Source organism: Prionailurus viverrinus, chromosome C2 (genome assembly GCF_022837055.1).
Source record: "Prionailurus viverrinus isolate Anna chromosome C2, UM_Priviv_1.0, whole genome shotgun sequence".
Lineage (NCBI taxonomy): Eukaryota > Metazoa > Chordata > Mammalia > Carnivora > Felidae > Prionailurus > Prionailurus viverrinus.
The window spans coordinates 1,164,504-1,178,609 of NC_062569.1; the positions used below are offsets into that span (position 1 = coordinate 1,164,504).

A 14,106-nucleotide genomic window follows, 5' to 3' on the forward strand; every position below is an offset into this window, starting at 1 on the left:
ATCAGTAGGTAAATAAATAAAGAATGATGGTATATTCATAAAATGGAATACTACTCCACGGTAAAAATGGAAAAGACTAGATATAGATATAGAAATAATATGGCTCAATCTCAAAATCATCCTGGGTGAAAGGATGGGGAAGAGTATGTACTATGTCATTCCAGTTATGACATCCTGGAGCAGTGACAAAACTGCAGTGACGAAAAGCAGATCAGTGTTTGCTTTTGGGCCGGTGTGGAGAGAAGCATGGATTGCGGTGGGTCACGAGGAATCTTTTGGGGGAAGTAGAATTACTCTGCATCTTGTTTGTGGTGGTGTTTTCACAGGTATGTACGTCAACCAAAACTTAATGAAGTGTATACCTTCAACGAATACAGCTTATTGCACATAACCTATAGCTCAATATGGCTGTATTTGAAAAAATCATGTTTCACTATAGAGGAATTAAAAATGCAGGAAGCCAGGCACTCTTCGATACTGCTGATAGGAGGACGAACTGGTCAGTCTCATGGAGTGCAGCTTGACGTTATTTATCAAAATTATGAATGCGTGGTACCTTTGACTCAGTTCCACTTTCAGGAACTTATCCTAATTCCGCTCTTGTTAAATGATGTATTTACATGGTAACTAAATGGAACAATGACTGTCATAGCAACTAATGCCCACCAATAAGGAAATGGTTAAATAAATTCCGATACATCTCTGCAATAAAATATTTAAACAGTTGTGACAAAGAATGAGAGAGTTCTTTGAGTGCTGACGTAGAATAGTCTCCAAGACATTTTAAGTGACAAAAGCAAGGGACCGGACAGTATGCATTGGGCTGAAAGAGGAGAAGAAAGGGCATATATATTCGAATTTCCTTATCAGGTTTGCATATAAAGTATCTGGAAAGGCAAAAAAAAAATTAATAATGGTGATCCTTTTGTAGGGAGCACAGGAGCTCGCGGGCAGGTAAGGGGTACATGAGGGCAAGGAGACTCTTCACTGTAACTTCAAGTTTTCAGTTCTGAGCTATGTAAAGATAAAAAAGGAATAAATAAAAAACTTTACGTTACTTAAAGAGAAGATAAAGTCTTGAGTAGGTTTGTTGTAAAGAAAACTCCAGGGGTGCCTGGGTGGCGCAGTCGGTTAAGCGACCGACTTCAGCCAGGTCACGATCTCACGGTCCGTGAGTTCGAGCCCTGCGTCGGGCTCTGGGCTGATGGCTCAGAGCCTGGAGCCTGCTTCTGATTCTGTGTCTCCCTCTCTCTCTGCCCCTCCCCCGTTCATGCTGTCTCTCTCTGTCTTAAAAATAAATAAACGTTGAAAAAAATAAAATAAAAAAAAAAAAAAAAAGAAAGAAAACTCTGGAAAAAATAATCAAGTTATACAAAGATTGCTAAAATAAGATAGCGGAAATTCTCCATGAGACCAGATATTTATTCAGTTGGGATCCAATCGTGCTTTGTTTTGCTTCTTTTAAAATTTTAGTTTCTAACAGCAATTGTATTTTTTAGAATTAGTGGGACTTTTATCTGATTCTTGTTTTTTTTTTTTTTAAATCTTTTTTTAACGTTTATTTATTTTTGAGACAGAGAGAGACACAGCATGAACGGGGGAGGGTCAGAGAGAGGGAGACACAGAATCCGAGACAGGCTCCAGGCTCTGAGCTGTCAGCACAGAGCCCGACGCGGGGCTCGAACTCATGGACCCGCGAGATCATGACCTGAGCCGAAGTCAGCCGCTTAACCGACTGAGCCACCCAGGCGCCCCTATCTGATTCTTGTTTTAAACGAAAATACAGTTGGCACACAACGTTACACGTGTCTGGGGTGTGCAACACAGTGATTGGACAAGTCTATATGCTCTGCTGTGCTCGCCACAAGCAGAGTACCCGAGTGGGTGGCCAGGCGTTGCCATCACGACACCTTGACCGTATTCCCTGTGGGCTGCAGCATTCCTCCCCGCGACTTGCTCGTTAGGTAATGGAAACCTCTACGTCCCTTCCCAGCGGTTGGGTCACTCGGCAGGGATCAAGGTTGTGCACGAAAAGGAAGAGCGACCGAGCAGTGGTCACGTTTCCGCAGTCGGTACTCTGTAGTGGGCTCTGGGAGACTCCTCCACGGGGCCGTGGGTCAGTCTGTTCAGTAGCTCGGTGGGGCACGTGTGTTTTTCCAAAGTCTCCTGGGCGAATGCCACTCGAAAAGGATCACGATAGCTGGTGCCTCTGGTGTAGCCGGACCAGCTGTGGTCTGTAATGTGGCAGAGTAAGACAGTCACAAAAAAATTCCATTTGAAATCATACTAACAGTTTTCGAATGTGAAACATTTTTTCTGGTGGCCCCACCTTAGATTCCCTTTAGGTACGAGCAGGGTAACTTGAACAGCATCCTCCTCTCTGACGTTTTCCAAATTCTCAGGCCCCTGGCCACCTCCAGCTGGGAAGGTAGAACATAGTGCTTTGGATATTCCAGCCATAAATATTGAAAACGCCTTGCAACGGCCTGACTTTTTTAAGCCGGAGAAAATCACAGCATTATAGAGAAAAAGTTTTAAATGTACTTGGGATATTTGGAACGAGGGAAAGGCTTTTTCTTTGATTTTATATGATACAAAAAAAGGCTGAGGAAGTATGGAAGAGGTCATTGTGGTTTTTAATTTCACATTTTTTTTTTCCTTTTAGTTGGCTTTTGAAACAATGAGTGTTATATCTGTGGTCACTAACTGTGCTCTAATTGGAATGTCACCACAAGTGAATGCCCTCTTTCCAGAGTCAAAATTGGACCTCGTTTTGATTGTGGTAGCCGTGGAGGTAAGTGAAACTTTCAACGTATTTTAAATAGTCTCCACGCAGACGCCTCTGTTTAAGCAGAGATGACCTACAGACAGCAGTGGTATCCCTGACTGTCCGTGACTGGCAGTTTGACGACACAGATTTCCTGGTAAGAAGGCGAGGTAGTTCAGGTGACGGACAGACACGCATTTCTGGTTGCTGCCCAGTTCGCAGAGACCATCGCCGGGGCGGGCTTGGGAAAGTGGTTCTTCCCGTTGCGCTGACCTGTCCGGTGCTGCGTAGAGAACTTCCATATGAAATAGAATTCTGTAGATTTGACGTTTTTTTAGCCTCTTCTGTCATTTCTACGTTCTTCCGCAAATGGATCCTAAGAAATGCTTTTTGATAACGACTTAAATCTCGTTAGCAACAGGTGTGGAATTCATTGTGAAACTCTAAAACACCCAGATGTGATATGTATCAGGAAGGCGCATAATAACCGTGCATACGAAGTTCAAGGAGGCTGGCTGGCTGTACTTTTTAGGTTTTCATTTTGTTTATGGTGGTTCCGAATATGGATTACTGTAACATCTTGAAAATTCAGCACTGACCAATTGCAAATGGACGCATTCGCAGGAATTTTTTTATTGCTAGTGCTTACTGTGACCTTTCATTTTGAGATACTTTAGAAATAGAGCAGTTGTGAACATTTAATCCCGCAGAATTTAGCAGGACTGTAAGGCGGTGGTTCGTGTACCTAAGGCCTCAGGACCGAGGGCCAACCAGCAGTCAGAGTGTGAACTTGTGCCTTTCCAGGAGTGGCTGAAGAAACGGATTCTGCTTTGCTGTGTTTATCTTTCTGTGTATTTAATAGGAATCTGTGTTCGTGGCGGATGTTCTATGCAGAATATGCGTTTTGGAGAATGATTTTAGACAGCAGTGACTAGGAGGGAAAGGGGACGGCTCCAGCAGAGAAAAGTAGGTCTGCTTTGAATTGTGAGAGTTGAATAGGATTTTGGAGAGCTATTTGCAAGGCTGGTTTCTCACCTGTGTAAGTGAGAGATCAAGACAGAGGCGTCTTAGACGGCCCGCTGCCCAGGCTCATGGCGTACCTTCCATTTAGGATGTGGCCTTTAAGTTTGTGGGTCTGGGACCTTGTCTTTGCCAGTACATGCAGAGCTAATTAGGCTTTTGGGACTGACCGACGCTTAAAACTAATGAGACTCACAAAGGACTGACCAGAATGCCAGGCAGTTAACTTACCATAAGGAGATACTTTTCCAATGACGGTAACAGTTGGTGTTAAAGTTAAAGTGGAATTGGTTTATTAGAAGATTTCTTGGTAAATTGGGAGCCAGAACAAGAGGAGTATGAAAGTCTTGAGAGACATGGAAGGACCTGAAAACCGTCCCCTCCCCCAAATCGAGCAGAGCTCTGCCGTGAGCCACATCTGGGGGTTCCGTTGCCAGCTTCTGAGCGATGCGGGACGTGTTCACTGCCCACTTCTTGATTTTGCCTTCGCTTTCTCCAGGTTTCTGGCTGGTCCAGAGTTCTGTGTATCCCCAGTGCTACTTTCTTCTTTTGTATTTGCTGATGTCTTAACATCAGATATTTGGGGCCTGGTTCTTCTCACTTAATTTGGGAGATATCCTGGTCTACAGGAGCATTCTGCAGATGGCACCCAGGAATTTGCTGGCCTGCGTGGGGTGGGCTGCAGTATTTCTGTGGTGTTCGGCTGGAGCGTCTAAAAGTTCTGTCTTGCTGGGCCGCCCCTGTGCTGGCCCTTTGGCTAGAGAACAGGCTTGTCTTGGGACTTTTTTTTCTTGTCTGTGCCCGTTGGCATTTGTACTTGCCCTTCCTCAGCACTTAGTCTAGGACGTATACCTGGGGTCCTTAGGGTACTGGGGTCTGTGCTGAGTCGGCCTTCTTTCTACCTTTCAGAGTTTCCTTGTGTTTATTTTGTATGTCATGTCCATGGTCTTTGGTTGTTCTTAGCAGGAGGAGTAGTGAAAAGTACTTCTGTTCCATCCTTCCAGAAGCAGAAGTCCTCACTCTGTTAATTAATCTTTTTGTTTTTTGTTTTTTTCCTTTTTTCTTTCCTCTTTTGCTTAGGACCAAAGTCCTTTCTTTGGGCCTGGCTAGCACACTTTTATTCCTTATGTCTCAGCTGAGATGTCACTGGTCTCCCAGGCTTTTCCGATTCTTCCATCTCTGCTGGATCTCTTCTGTTAGCCTATCTTGAAGCCTCCATGGCCCTCCCTCATGGAGATTATCCCGTTTATATGCCTGGCGCTTCCTGATAGGCGTGTTTATGTCATGTCTGTCTCTCCCATGCACTGTTGGTTTCTTAAGACCAGGGATGGGGTCTACTTTTCCATCTAGTAAATAAGAGTACTCACATGAACAGTGATGGTAGGTATACAGTTCAGTGCTGTGAATGTGGAATGAATAAATTAAGCTATTAAAAAAGAAAATGGACATTTCTTTCTTTCTTTCTTTCTTTTTAATTTCAAAACACAGAATGGGGGTGCCTGGGTAGTTCAGTTGGTGAAGCATCCCACTTCTGCTCAGGTCACGATCTCACAGTTTGTGAGTTCAAGCCCTGCATTGGGCTCTGTGCTGATAGCTCAGAGCCTGGAGCCTGCTTCGGATTCTGCGTCTCCCTCTCTCTGTGCCCCTCCCCTGCTCGTGTTCTGTCTCTCCCAAAAATAAATAAACTGAAAAAAAATAAATCAAAAGAAAAAGAAAAAATGAGTATTATTCTTTTCTGATAAACTTCTATTCGGTATTAATTGTATGACTATATTTGTTTATAACGTTTTCTGAGTTCTACTTACAGAACACAAAGTGGCAAGTGCTCTTTTTTTTTATTCCTTAATTATACACAGTCACTATTGAGAGCTACTATGTATATGATACTGAATCTGGTGCGAAGGAAAGACAAAGCTGTCTTTTTATTTTTGTCCTCAAGAGCTCTGCTTCTTAATGTAGCTGAGAACGATGTGCACATTTTACACATACGCGCACGCACACGCACGTGTCCACATACATACACTGTAGCTTAGTACATCTACCTACTAAGAGACGCAACTAGGCAGAATAAATGATATGTCAGGTGACGGGTCTGTGGTGACGTGGAGGAGAAGATCATCACGACTGTCATCCAAAGACAGGGGACCCTTTGTGGTCTTCTCTTCTTCTTTGGTGAGTTCTGAGAAGGCTTGGATGTGAGTTAATCCCGACTTCCTCCGTGCTAGTGGAGACTTCCCACTCTGAATTCTAGCCCAGGTAGAATCTGCTCCTAGGATGTAAGTTGGGGATGCCTGGCAACCTGAGGGGTGGAAGGCCAAAGCTCAGCCACGGGCTGTCTCAGCCACCGACTTTAGAGTCAGTCATGACACGGAAGAAACGTGTTTTTCAGCTGAAAATTCTTCCCCGTAGGCCAGAATGCCAGCAGTTTTGGGCTGTTTCATTGCCAGCTAGACTTATACCTCTAAACAAGAAGTATTTCCTTTGGTTACCAAGATTAAATCCTTATAATAGTGATTATTTTGGTGTGTTCTGTTTTGTTTTTTTTTTTTTTTTTAATGAGCTAACTCATAGAAATGTTACCAATATTTGTTGATACAGAGATCCTTACTAACACTGAGATCACCCAGAGTTAAGTCACAGGGTGAAGGAGTGTAAGGGGGTTGTAACTACATGTATACAGCTTCCTCATCTTTGGTTTTTATTGTGGTGAAGTAAACATCGGAAATTTACCGTTTTAACCTCTTCAGAAATTTAATTGTGGTAAAAAAAAAAAAGCCCCACATAATATGAAATGTACCCTTTTAACCACTTTTAATTGTACAGTTCAAGGCAGTAACTGAAACTCTTGTATCTGTTAAACACTAAGTGCCCATTCCCCCCTCTCCAGCCCCTGGTAACCACCATTCTCCTTTCCGTTCTTGTGAATTAGATTACTCTAGGAATCTCACATAACAGAATCATCCAATATCTGTCCTCTTGTGTCATAAGGTCTTCAGGGTTCATGCGTGTTATAGGATACGTTAAAATTTCCTTCCTTTTCAAGACTGCATGATATTCCCGTGGATGTATATACCACATCTTACTTATCCATTCGTCAGTCGATGGCCACTTGGGTTGCTTCCGCATTTTGGCTGTTGTGAATAATATTGCTGTGAACGTGGATGTACCAATATCTCTTTGAGTCCCTGTTTCACTTCTTTAGAGTCCATAGCCAGAAACAGAATTTCTGGATTATGTGGTAATTCTGTTTAATTTTTTGAAGAAACACAATACCATTTTCCATAGCAGCTGAACCGTTTTTACATTCCCGCCAGCAAGGCACAAGCATTTATTCAGTTTCTCCACATCTTTGCCAACATTTGTTATTTTCTGTTGTTTGTTTGTTTAATAATAGTCATCCTAATGGGTGTGAGGTAATACCTCATTATAGTTTTGATTTCCCTGACAAGCAGTGATGTTGAACATCTTTTCATGTGCTTTTGGCCGTTTGAATATCATCTGTTCAATTTCCTCACCCGTTCTTTTTTTTAGTGGCCTTTCGCTTATTTGTTGACTTGTAGGAGTTCTTTATACGTGCTGGATATCGATCTCTTGTTAGAGACGTGACTCGAGAATGTTTTTTCTAATTCTGGGGGCTACCTTTTTACTCTGTTGGTACTACCCTCTTAATGCATAGAAGTCCAGTTTTTTCTACTTGTTTCTTTTGTTGCCTGTGCCTTTGGTGTCATATCCAAGAAATCGTTGCCAAGTCTAATGTCATGAAGCTTTTGCCCTTTCTTAGGAGTTTTATAGTGTTGGGTCCTAAGTTTAGGTCTCTGATCCATTTTGAGTTAAGTTTTTCTACAGTGTGAGGTAAGGGTCCAACTTCGTTCTTTTGCCTGAGGACATCCAGTGTTCCCAGCACCCCGTTGAAAAGACTGTCTTTTCCCCAGTGAATGGTGTTGCCATCCTTGCTGGAAATCACTTGACCATAAAAGTGAGGGTTTATTTCTGGCCTCTTAATTAATTTCCATTGGTCTATATGTCTGGTTTTTTTTAAACCGCTTTATTGATGTGTGATTGACATACAAAAAGCTGTATGTGTTTAATATATATAACTTGATGAATTTGGTGATAAGTATCTTTCTATCTTTATGCCAGTACCACATTGCTTTTAGGACTATAGCTTTGTAGTAGGTTTTCAAGTCAGCAAGTGTGAGACTCCCAACTTTGTTCTTTTTCAAGGCTGTAAAAGATTGTTTTGGCTATTTGAGGGTGTGTTTGCTTTAAGGTGCTTGTAGTAACTGTAGCTATTTACTGATTTTTTGGAAACTATTGATCAAAAGTTGAGTTATATTGGCACAGATTGGTATTAAAATAAGTCTTCCCTTTGTACCAAAGTAGTATATTTGAGGATTTGCTGTTTTTATTTTATTGACTTTCTACCTATTGAGAGGACCCCAGCTTTGTTTTCTAAATTGAAAATTTTGTGTGTCAGGACAAAATCTAGCTCAGAGAAAGTGTTAGAAATAACCCAAAAATTAGTAAGTTAGCTAGTTTTATTCTAGTGTTGCTGAGACCTGAGCTGAATGCCATCTGGTCTTGTAATGAATCCAAAAAGTAGAAAGTTTAATATAAATTAGAAAGTATACGTTTTTGGTTTATTACCATGTAAGTCTGCAAAATGCTACTGAAATTACAATTCAGAATGTTAGAGAGAGTTCATTAAAACCATCCGTGGATCAGATTAGCAATGTTTCTAAGATATTTCCTTTGATCTGTAGATAGGTTTTCAAATAAGGAAGTAAAATCTTAATATTATACTTACTTTCTTGTTTTTTCCTGAAATCTAGATAGTGTCAGTTTTAATTACTGAATTTAAAACAGTGTTTTGCTAGTAGCACATTAAATTAATAGCATGCTGTACTTAACATATGTTCATCCATGGCCCCTAAAAGAATAGAAATTTCACTAATTCGAAACCTAGTAAATAGGCCATATGTGTATTTAAATTTTTGTGTAAATTTTTAACATCTTGATGGAAATAGCAGTTTAAGGTATTTTATCTTAAAGCTATTTTCTCCAAATTAAGTAATATCTAAAATATATTTATGGGGTGCCTGGGTGGCTCAGTTGGTTAAAGTGTCTGACTTCGGCTCAGGTCATGATCTTACGGTCCGTGGGGGTTCGAGCCCCACCTCAGGCTTTGTGCTGACAACTCAGAGCCTGGAGCCTGGTTCGGATTCTGTGTCTCCCTCTCTCTTCCTCTTCCCAGCTTATGCTCTCTCTGTCTCTGTCTCTGTCTCTCTCTCTCTCAATAGTGAATAAATAAACTTAAAAAAATGACAAAATGTATTCATGTAAAAAGAAAAAAAGAATTTGTTAAAACAAAGGAGACTTAGAAAATTTAACAGTTTTATAAAGTTGGAGTTGAGAGTTAGTATTGTCACAGTTTAAATTGTAGATGAATTTGATTGTTTCAGTAGTAACGCCAGGGAACTTTAATTTTTATTTAAATTTTTTATTCAGGTTTTTTTTTTTTAAGCTTGACATAGTAGAGCATAAAATTCAATAAAAGGCAAAAATGATCATTATGCTTGGTAACACAGGGTCATATGACACAACTTTTGTGTATTTACTGCCATCTAGCGTTTCCTTTAAAAACTAAGGACACTTGAACGCTATTTTATTTGTAAAATGTTACAGAAATTTGTTATAGGCTGATCAAGAGAATAGCCTACCAATGTATGAAACCATGTGAAAATTCCATTTTTTAGGTTAAAAATATCCAAAACCTGGTGGTGTTAGAGTCCAACCCATAAGATTAAATCAATGTCCAAATAATGTATTTTAAAAATAAGCATTATCTTCACTTTTGAGGCAAAGTTAATTTCTTTATTTGATGTAATTTCAAGCAAAGGATCACTGCTTTAAGTGAGGGATTACACTTGGGGCGGCTGGCTGGCTCAGTCGGTAGAGCACACAACGCCTAATCTCACGGTCGTGAGTTTGAGCCCCACGTTGGGCATGGAACCTACTAAGCAGAAACCAGGGAAAAACAATGAGAAATTACACAAAGGTCTCTAATTCCTAAGAAAATAGAAAGGACTTGAATTCTGTACACAGCCTGTGTTCGATGATCTCTCATTTTAGCATTAAATGCATTCACAGTCCTCTTTTCGTTCTGAACTTGGCAAGATGCACCAGTTACACATTCTGAATGCTAACAATTCTCCCACTAAACGCTATTTTTTTCCTAAGGTGAAAGTGCGTTGACTCTTCACCCTAGAAGTTGCACTACATTTCTAACGTTTAGGTCCTGGTGCCCAGCAAGCCACTTCCACCATGCATATTTAATCGGTAGTTAAAAAAAATATCGCTTCATTGCACTTTCTTAAATTAAAAAAAGAAAAAAGAAGTTATGTGATTTTTTTTTTTTTCTGGAGCTGCTTAGAAACAGAACTGATTCTCGTCAGCTTGTAATGACCAAGGATGTCTTCTGGGAATGGACAGAGGCCTTTGGGTTCTTTTATGCCCTAACTCGCAGAGTTTATTTTTCTGTTAAAAAAAAAATGGTTTCAGACTTCAAGAAAAGCTGCAAGTGTAATACAGGTAATCTTTATGTTTATTTTTTATTTACAGGATTCGCTCATTTGTAACATTTTTCCACGTGAGTGCTCGCTCTCTCTCGATTCATTTATGTTTAGTCTCTATGTAGGAATACATGTGGGTGCTTCCAGGTATGGAGATTCTGTCCCTCTCCTGCCCCTTCACGCGTCATGGCCCCGGGCCAGTCACCTCCTCTCGTGAGACCGTTTCCCTGACCGCCGATTGAAACTAGTACGGCTTCTCTTCCAGGGACACCACGAGGAGGAGAAGTAACACATGTGTGACAAGTGTCTGCATTGTGCCGATGCTTGATAAATGCAGGTCTCGCTGCCCCTCTTCCAGACGAGCTATAGACACGCTGTGCATGTGAAGTTCCCCCTCTGCACTTGGCAGAGGCGCAGGGGTGAGAGCTGTGGTTCTAACTGGCTCCGCAGCGGCAGAGTGAAGCTGTCGTTGTCTCTACTGTCGTTGTGGCCATTACTTGCTCAGCGGGCAGTGTAGCCGCGTGGAAGTCGCTTGGGTGTCAGAGCCTGGAGGCAGCTGCGTTAGGACCTCGGCTCTTCCTCTTCCTCTCTGTGCGCCTCAGTTTGCTCAGATGTAAAAGTGAGGGATGCCAGCTCTGACCCGAAGGAGGAAGCGAAAAAGTGGTTAGCAGTGAACATCGACACCGTTGTTAGGGGTTCATACCTTAGCAGCTAAAGCCCTTGTGCCTCCCTCAGCTCGGAGCTACCTTGCCCTTGGCTTTGTTCCCCAGGGTAACTCGAATTGGTTTCTCGGTCAGATGTTAGTCTGCCTCTCTTGCGTTTCCCTCCTGTGACGTGACTCCATTCTTTTCCTCTTCCCGCTCCCACTCCCACTCCTCAGTCCGGCCCCCCTTCCCGCCCATTATCGCACCAGGTCTTGCTGATTCTGACGTCCGAACATCTGTCCGGTCTCCCTTTCCTGTGACCGGTGGCGTGGCTTGAGTTCAGGCTTTCACCATTTCTCGTCTGGACTTGTTTTTAAAACAACTTCATGGATGTCATTCACACACCATCCAGTTCCCTGGTTTCAACCTCACATCCCCCCGTTCTCACCTACCCTTTCACGGCAGATCGTCGCCGGCCTCCTCGCTTTATGCCCTCATCTGCCCCATGCTCTCTCCTTCTGGAGTGGTTGTTCCAAAACACGGTACTGATCCTATGTCTCCTCTACAGCAGCCCTTAACGCAAATCTCCGTGGCTTACAAAGGAGCAGTGCCTTGGTTGAATCTCAGAGTCTTTTCCACTGTCCTTTCCCCGCCCCCCGCTGTCCCAGTTCACACTCGGGACATCCCAGAGCCTTTCCTGTGAATGAATAAATGGCATTAGCATTTCCTAAAACCAGAGGACAGTGATGTGTCTCTTCTACCGGACCGAGTTTCCTGGGAGCATTGGCAAGAATAGGCATGCCGTAAACATTCAGTAACTGAGCAATTTCCACTGAATTGCCCTTACTCTTTGTTTTCAAGTGATTAAGCAGTTGCTCATTAAATGTTTGATAATGAATGAATGTAGTCATGTATAGTTGCTTTTTCAGTGAGTATATGGTTAGTGGGAACTGTTTAAGAATTAATTTCTTAATTAGTGGGGCACCTGGGTGGCTCAGTCATTTGAGCATCGGACTCTTGAATCTGGCTCAAGTCATGATCTCATGCTACATGGGTTCGAGCTCTGCCTCAGGCTCTGTGCTGACAGCTTGTGGAGCCGGCTTGATATTCTCTCTCTGCCCCTCCTGCCCACGCTTTCTCTCTCTCTCAAAATAAAAGCTTAAAAAAAAAAAGAATTAATTTCAACTTTATGATTAAAGACTTTGTTGTATTTTGGGGAGGTATACTAACAAAACCCTTAGGTAAAATATTAAAATTATTTCTAAGAAAGTGAGCTGAATTAGGCAGTATGACACAGGGGTTCAGCACATGGCCTCTGGGTTCAAATCCTGGCTTCACCACTGATGAGCTATCTATCTTTGAGTGAGTTTAGTACCTACAGTTATTCTGAGGATTAAATGAGCAAATATACACGGCATGCTTACTATAGTGCCTGGCGAGATGAAGTAGTCAGTATTTGTTAGTTGTTACTGTTGTTTCAGAAAAAAAAAATCTGTTCTCATAGAAGTCTCTCTACCTTATTGAAAGGACTGATTAAACTCTGAGAATTCGATTAAAAAGCTTGATTATAAAGGAACCCACAACCAAATGAACTATTTTCATTTGGTACCACTTCCGAACGTCGGAGCATGTATCGGGCTCCTAGCAGGGCAAAGAAGGTTTTTGACTTTTGGATTAGGGTACTTTTGAATGGAATTATTGAGTTGGGTTTTGTCTTCCCTTTATTTCTGTGATAATCATGGTAATTTTCTGGTCTTTCTGTAGGCTGTCGCCCTCTTCAGTTTGTATCCAAATGAAACATGGCTCTGCGTTCTTTGAATGGGGTGGGAGTAATTAAAGATCGTCAAGGCACATTCTTTCATTGAACGCATATTTATTGTGTGCCTAAAACATGCCAGATATTACTAAGGTACCACCCTGGCTTTAGCAGTTTTTCCAGACAGGATCTTCCAGGACATGGAATGGATCACGATTCAACAGAAGGCCTGTTTTCTGGCCTCCCAGGTGGCCCAGCTCTCCCTCCCCTCCCGACGGGGCCTGGACTGGCACAGGCACCCCCAGCCCGCTGGGAGGGGGCCATGGCGACAGCGTCCCCTCACTGAGACGAGTGCACACCAAGAGGCATTTCGTTTCCGGATCTGTTTAATGTGTGGCATTCTTGTTAGCGTAATTGGCATAATTTAATGAAATGGAATGAAAACTGATGAAATGTGTGTGCTAAAACAGAGAGAGCCGTCATTTCTGTGAAAACCTTTGGAAAGACTCCATAAAGACAAGTTACTATCAGATTGGATAAAGATGAGGCAATTATAAAAGATTAGGGACAAATCATAAAACGATGGACAGCGTCCAGGTTCTGTTTTCACTCTGCTCCTCGTGTGTCTTTAAGTTTTCCTTCTTCTTTAAAGAAAACAATCCTGAAGCTCTTCAGCGTTGCCTAATGGGTGTTATTTTTGCATGGGAGACTGAGAAACTCCGTCGCTGGATCCTACTCAAAGGAAAGGTCTTGGCCCTACGTTAAAATATTTGCAAATAAATCATACTTTAAAAGGTTTGCCAAAGTAAAACGTGAATGATACGCATTTTTGTGATTCCTCGTTTTACCTACTTTGTTGATTAACTGAGGAATTACTACCGCCTGAGTGAGTTTCTTCTGTCCTTGGGGAACGTGGCATTAGGGGCGTGGCTCAGAAGTTTGTCCGTTAGCGCGAAGACGTGTTTTGTTGAAGAACCCAGTGTCTCCCAAATTGTTGGTTGGGACATCACCTATTTAAATATGAGCTTACAAATTACTTTGTATTCTTCTAAGGTATTACAGTGGTTAAGCTAACTCGAGTCTTGTCCTAGAAAGTTTAGTAAAAGCAAGCCTCACACTTCTGAAAGAGATCAGATTGTATTAAGAATAGCGTTGTTTTCAGAAAAGAATTGTTCAAGGATTAAGAGTTAGAAAAATCAACAGTTTCTCTATACTTTTAAGGCACAATTTAAATGCCTGGCTGCATTATTTTCTTTAAGTGAAACCTCAGAACATGGTATATATCCATACTCAAACGTGGGCACTCCAATTCCAAAAACAACTGGAATGACTTGGTTATTTGTCTCT

At 41.9% G+C, this 14,106-nt stretch overlaps 1 protein-coding gene across 6 annotated transcripts in view; it reads left to right on the plus strand.

Annotated features, from left to right (window-relative positions):
* ANO10 (anoctamin 10) overlaps positions 1-14,106 on the plus strand; it is a 270,273-nt gene that overhangs the window by 115,488 nt on the left and 140,679 nt on the right. For all 6 annotated transcript variants that reach the window (XM_047875024.1, XM_047875022.1, XM_047875021.1 and 3 more), the window contains one exon: positions 2,666-2,794. In XM_047875024.1, the coding sequence (XP_047730980.1) occupies positions 2,666-2,794 (129 nt within the window). The remainder of the gene's footprint in view (positions 1-2,665; positions 2,795-14,106) is intronic.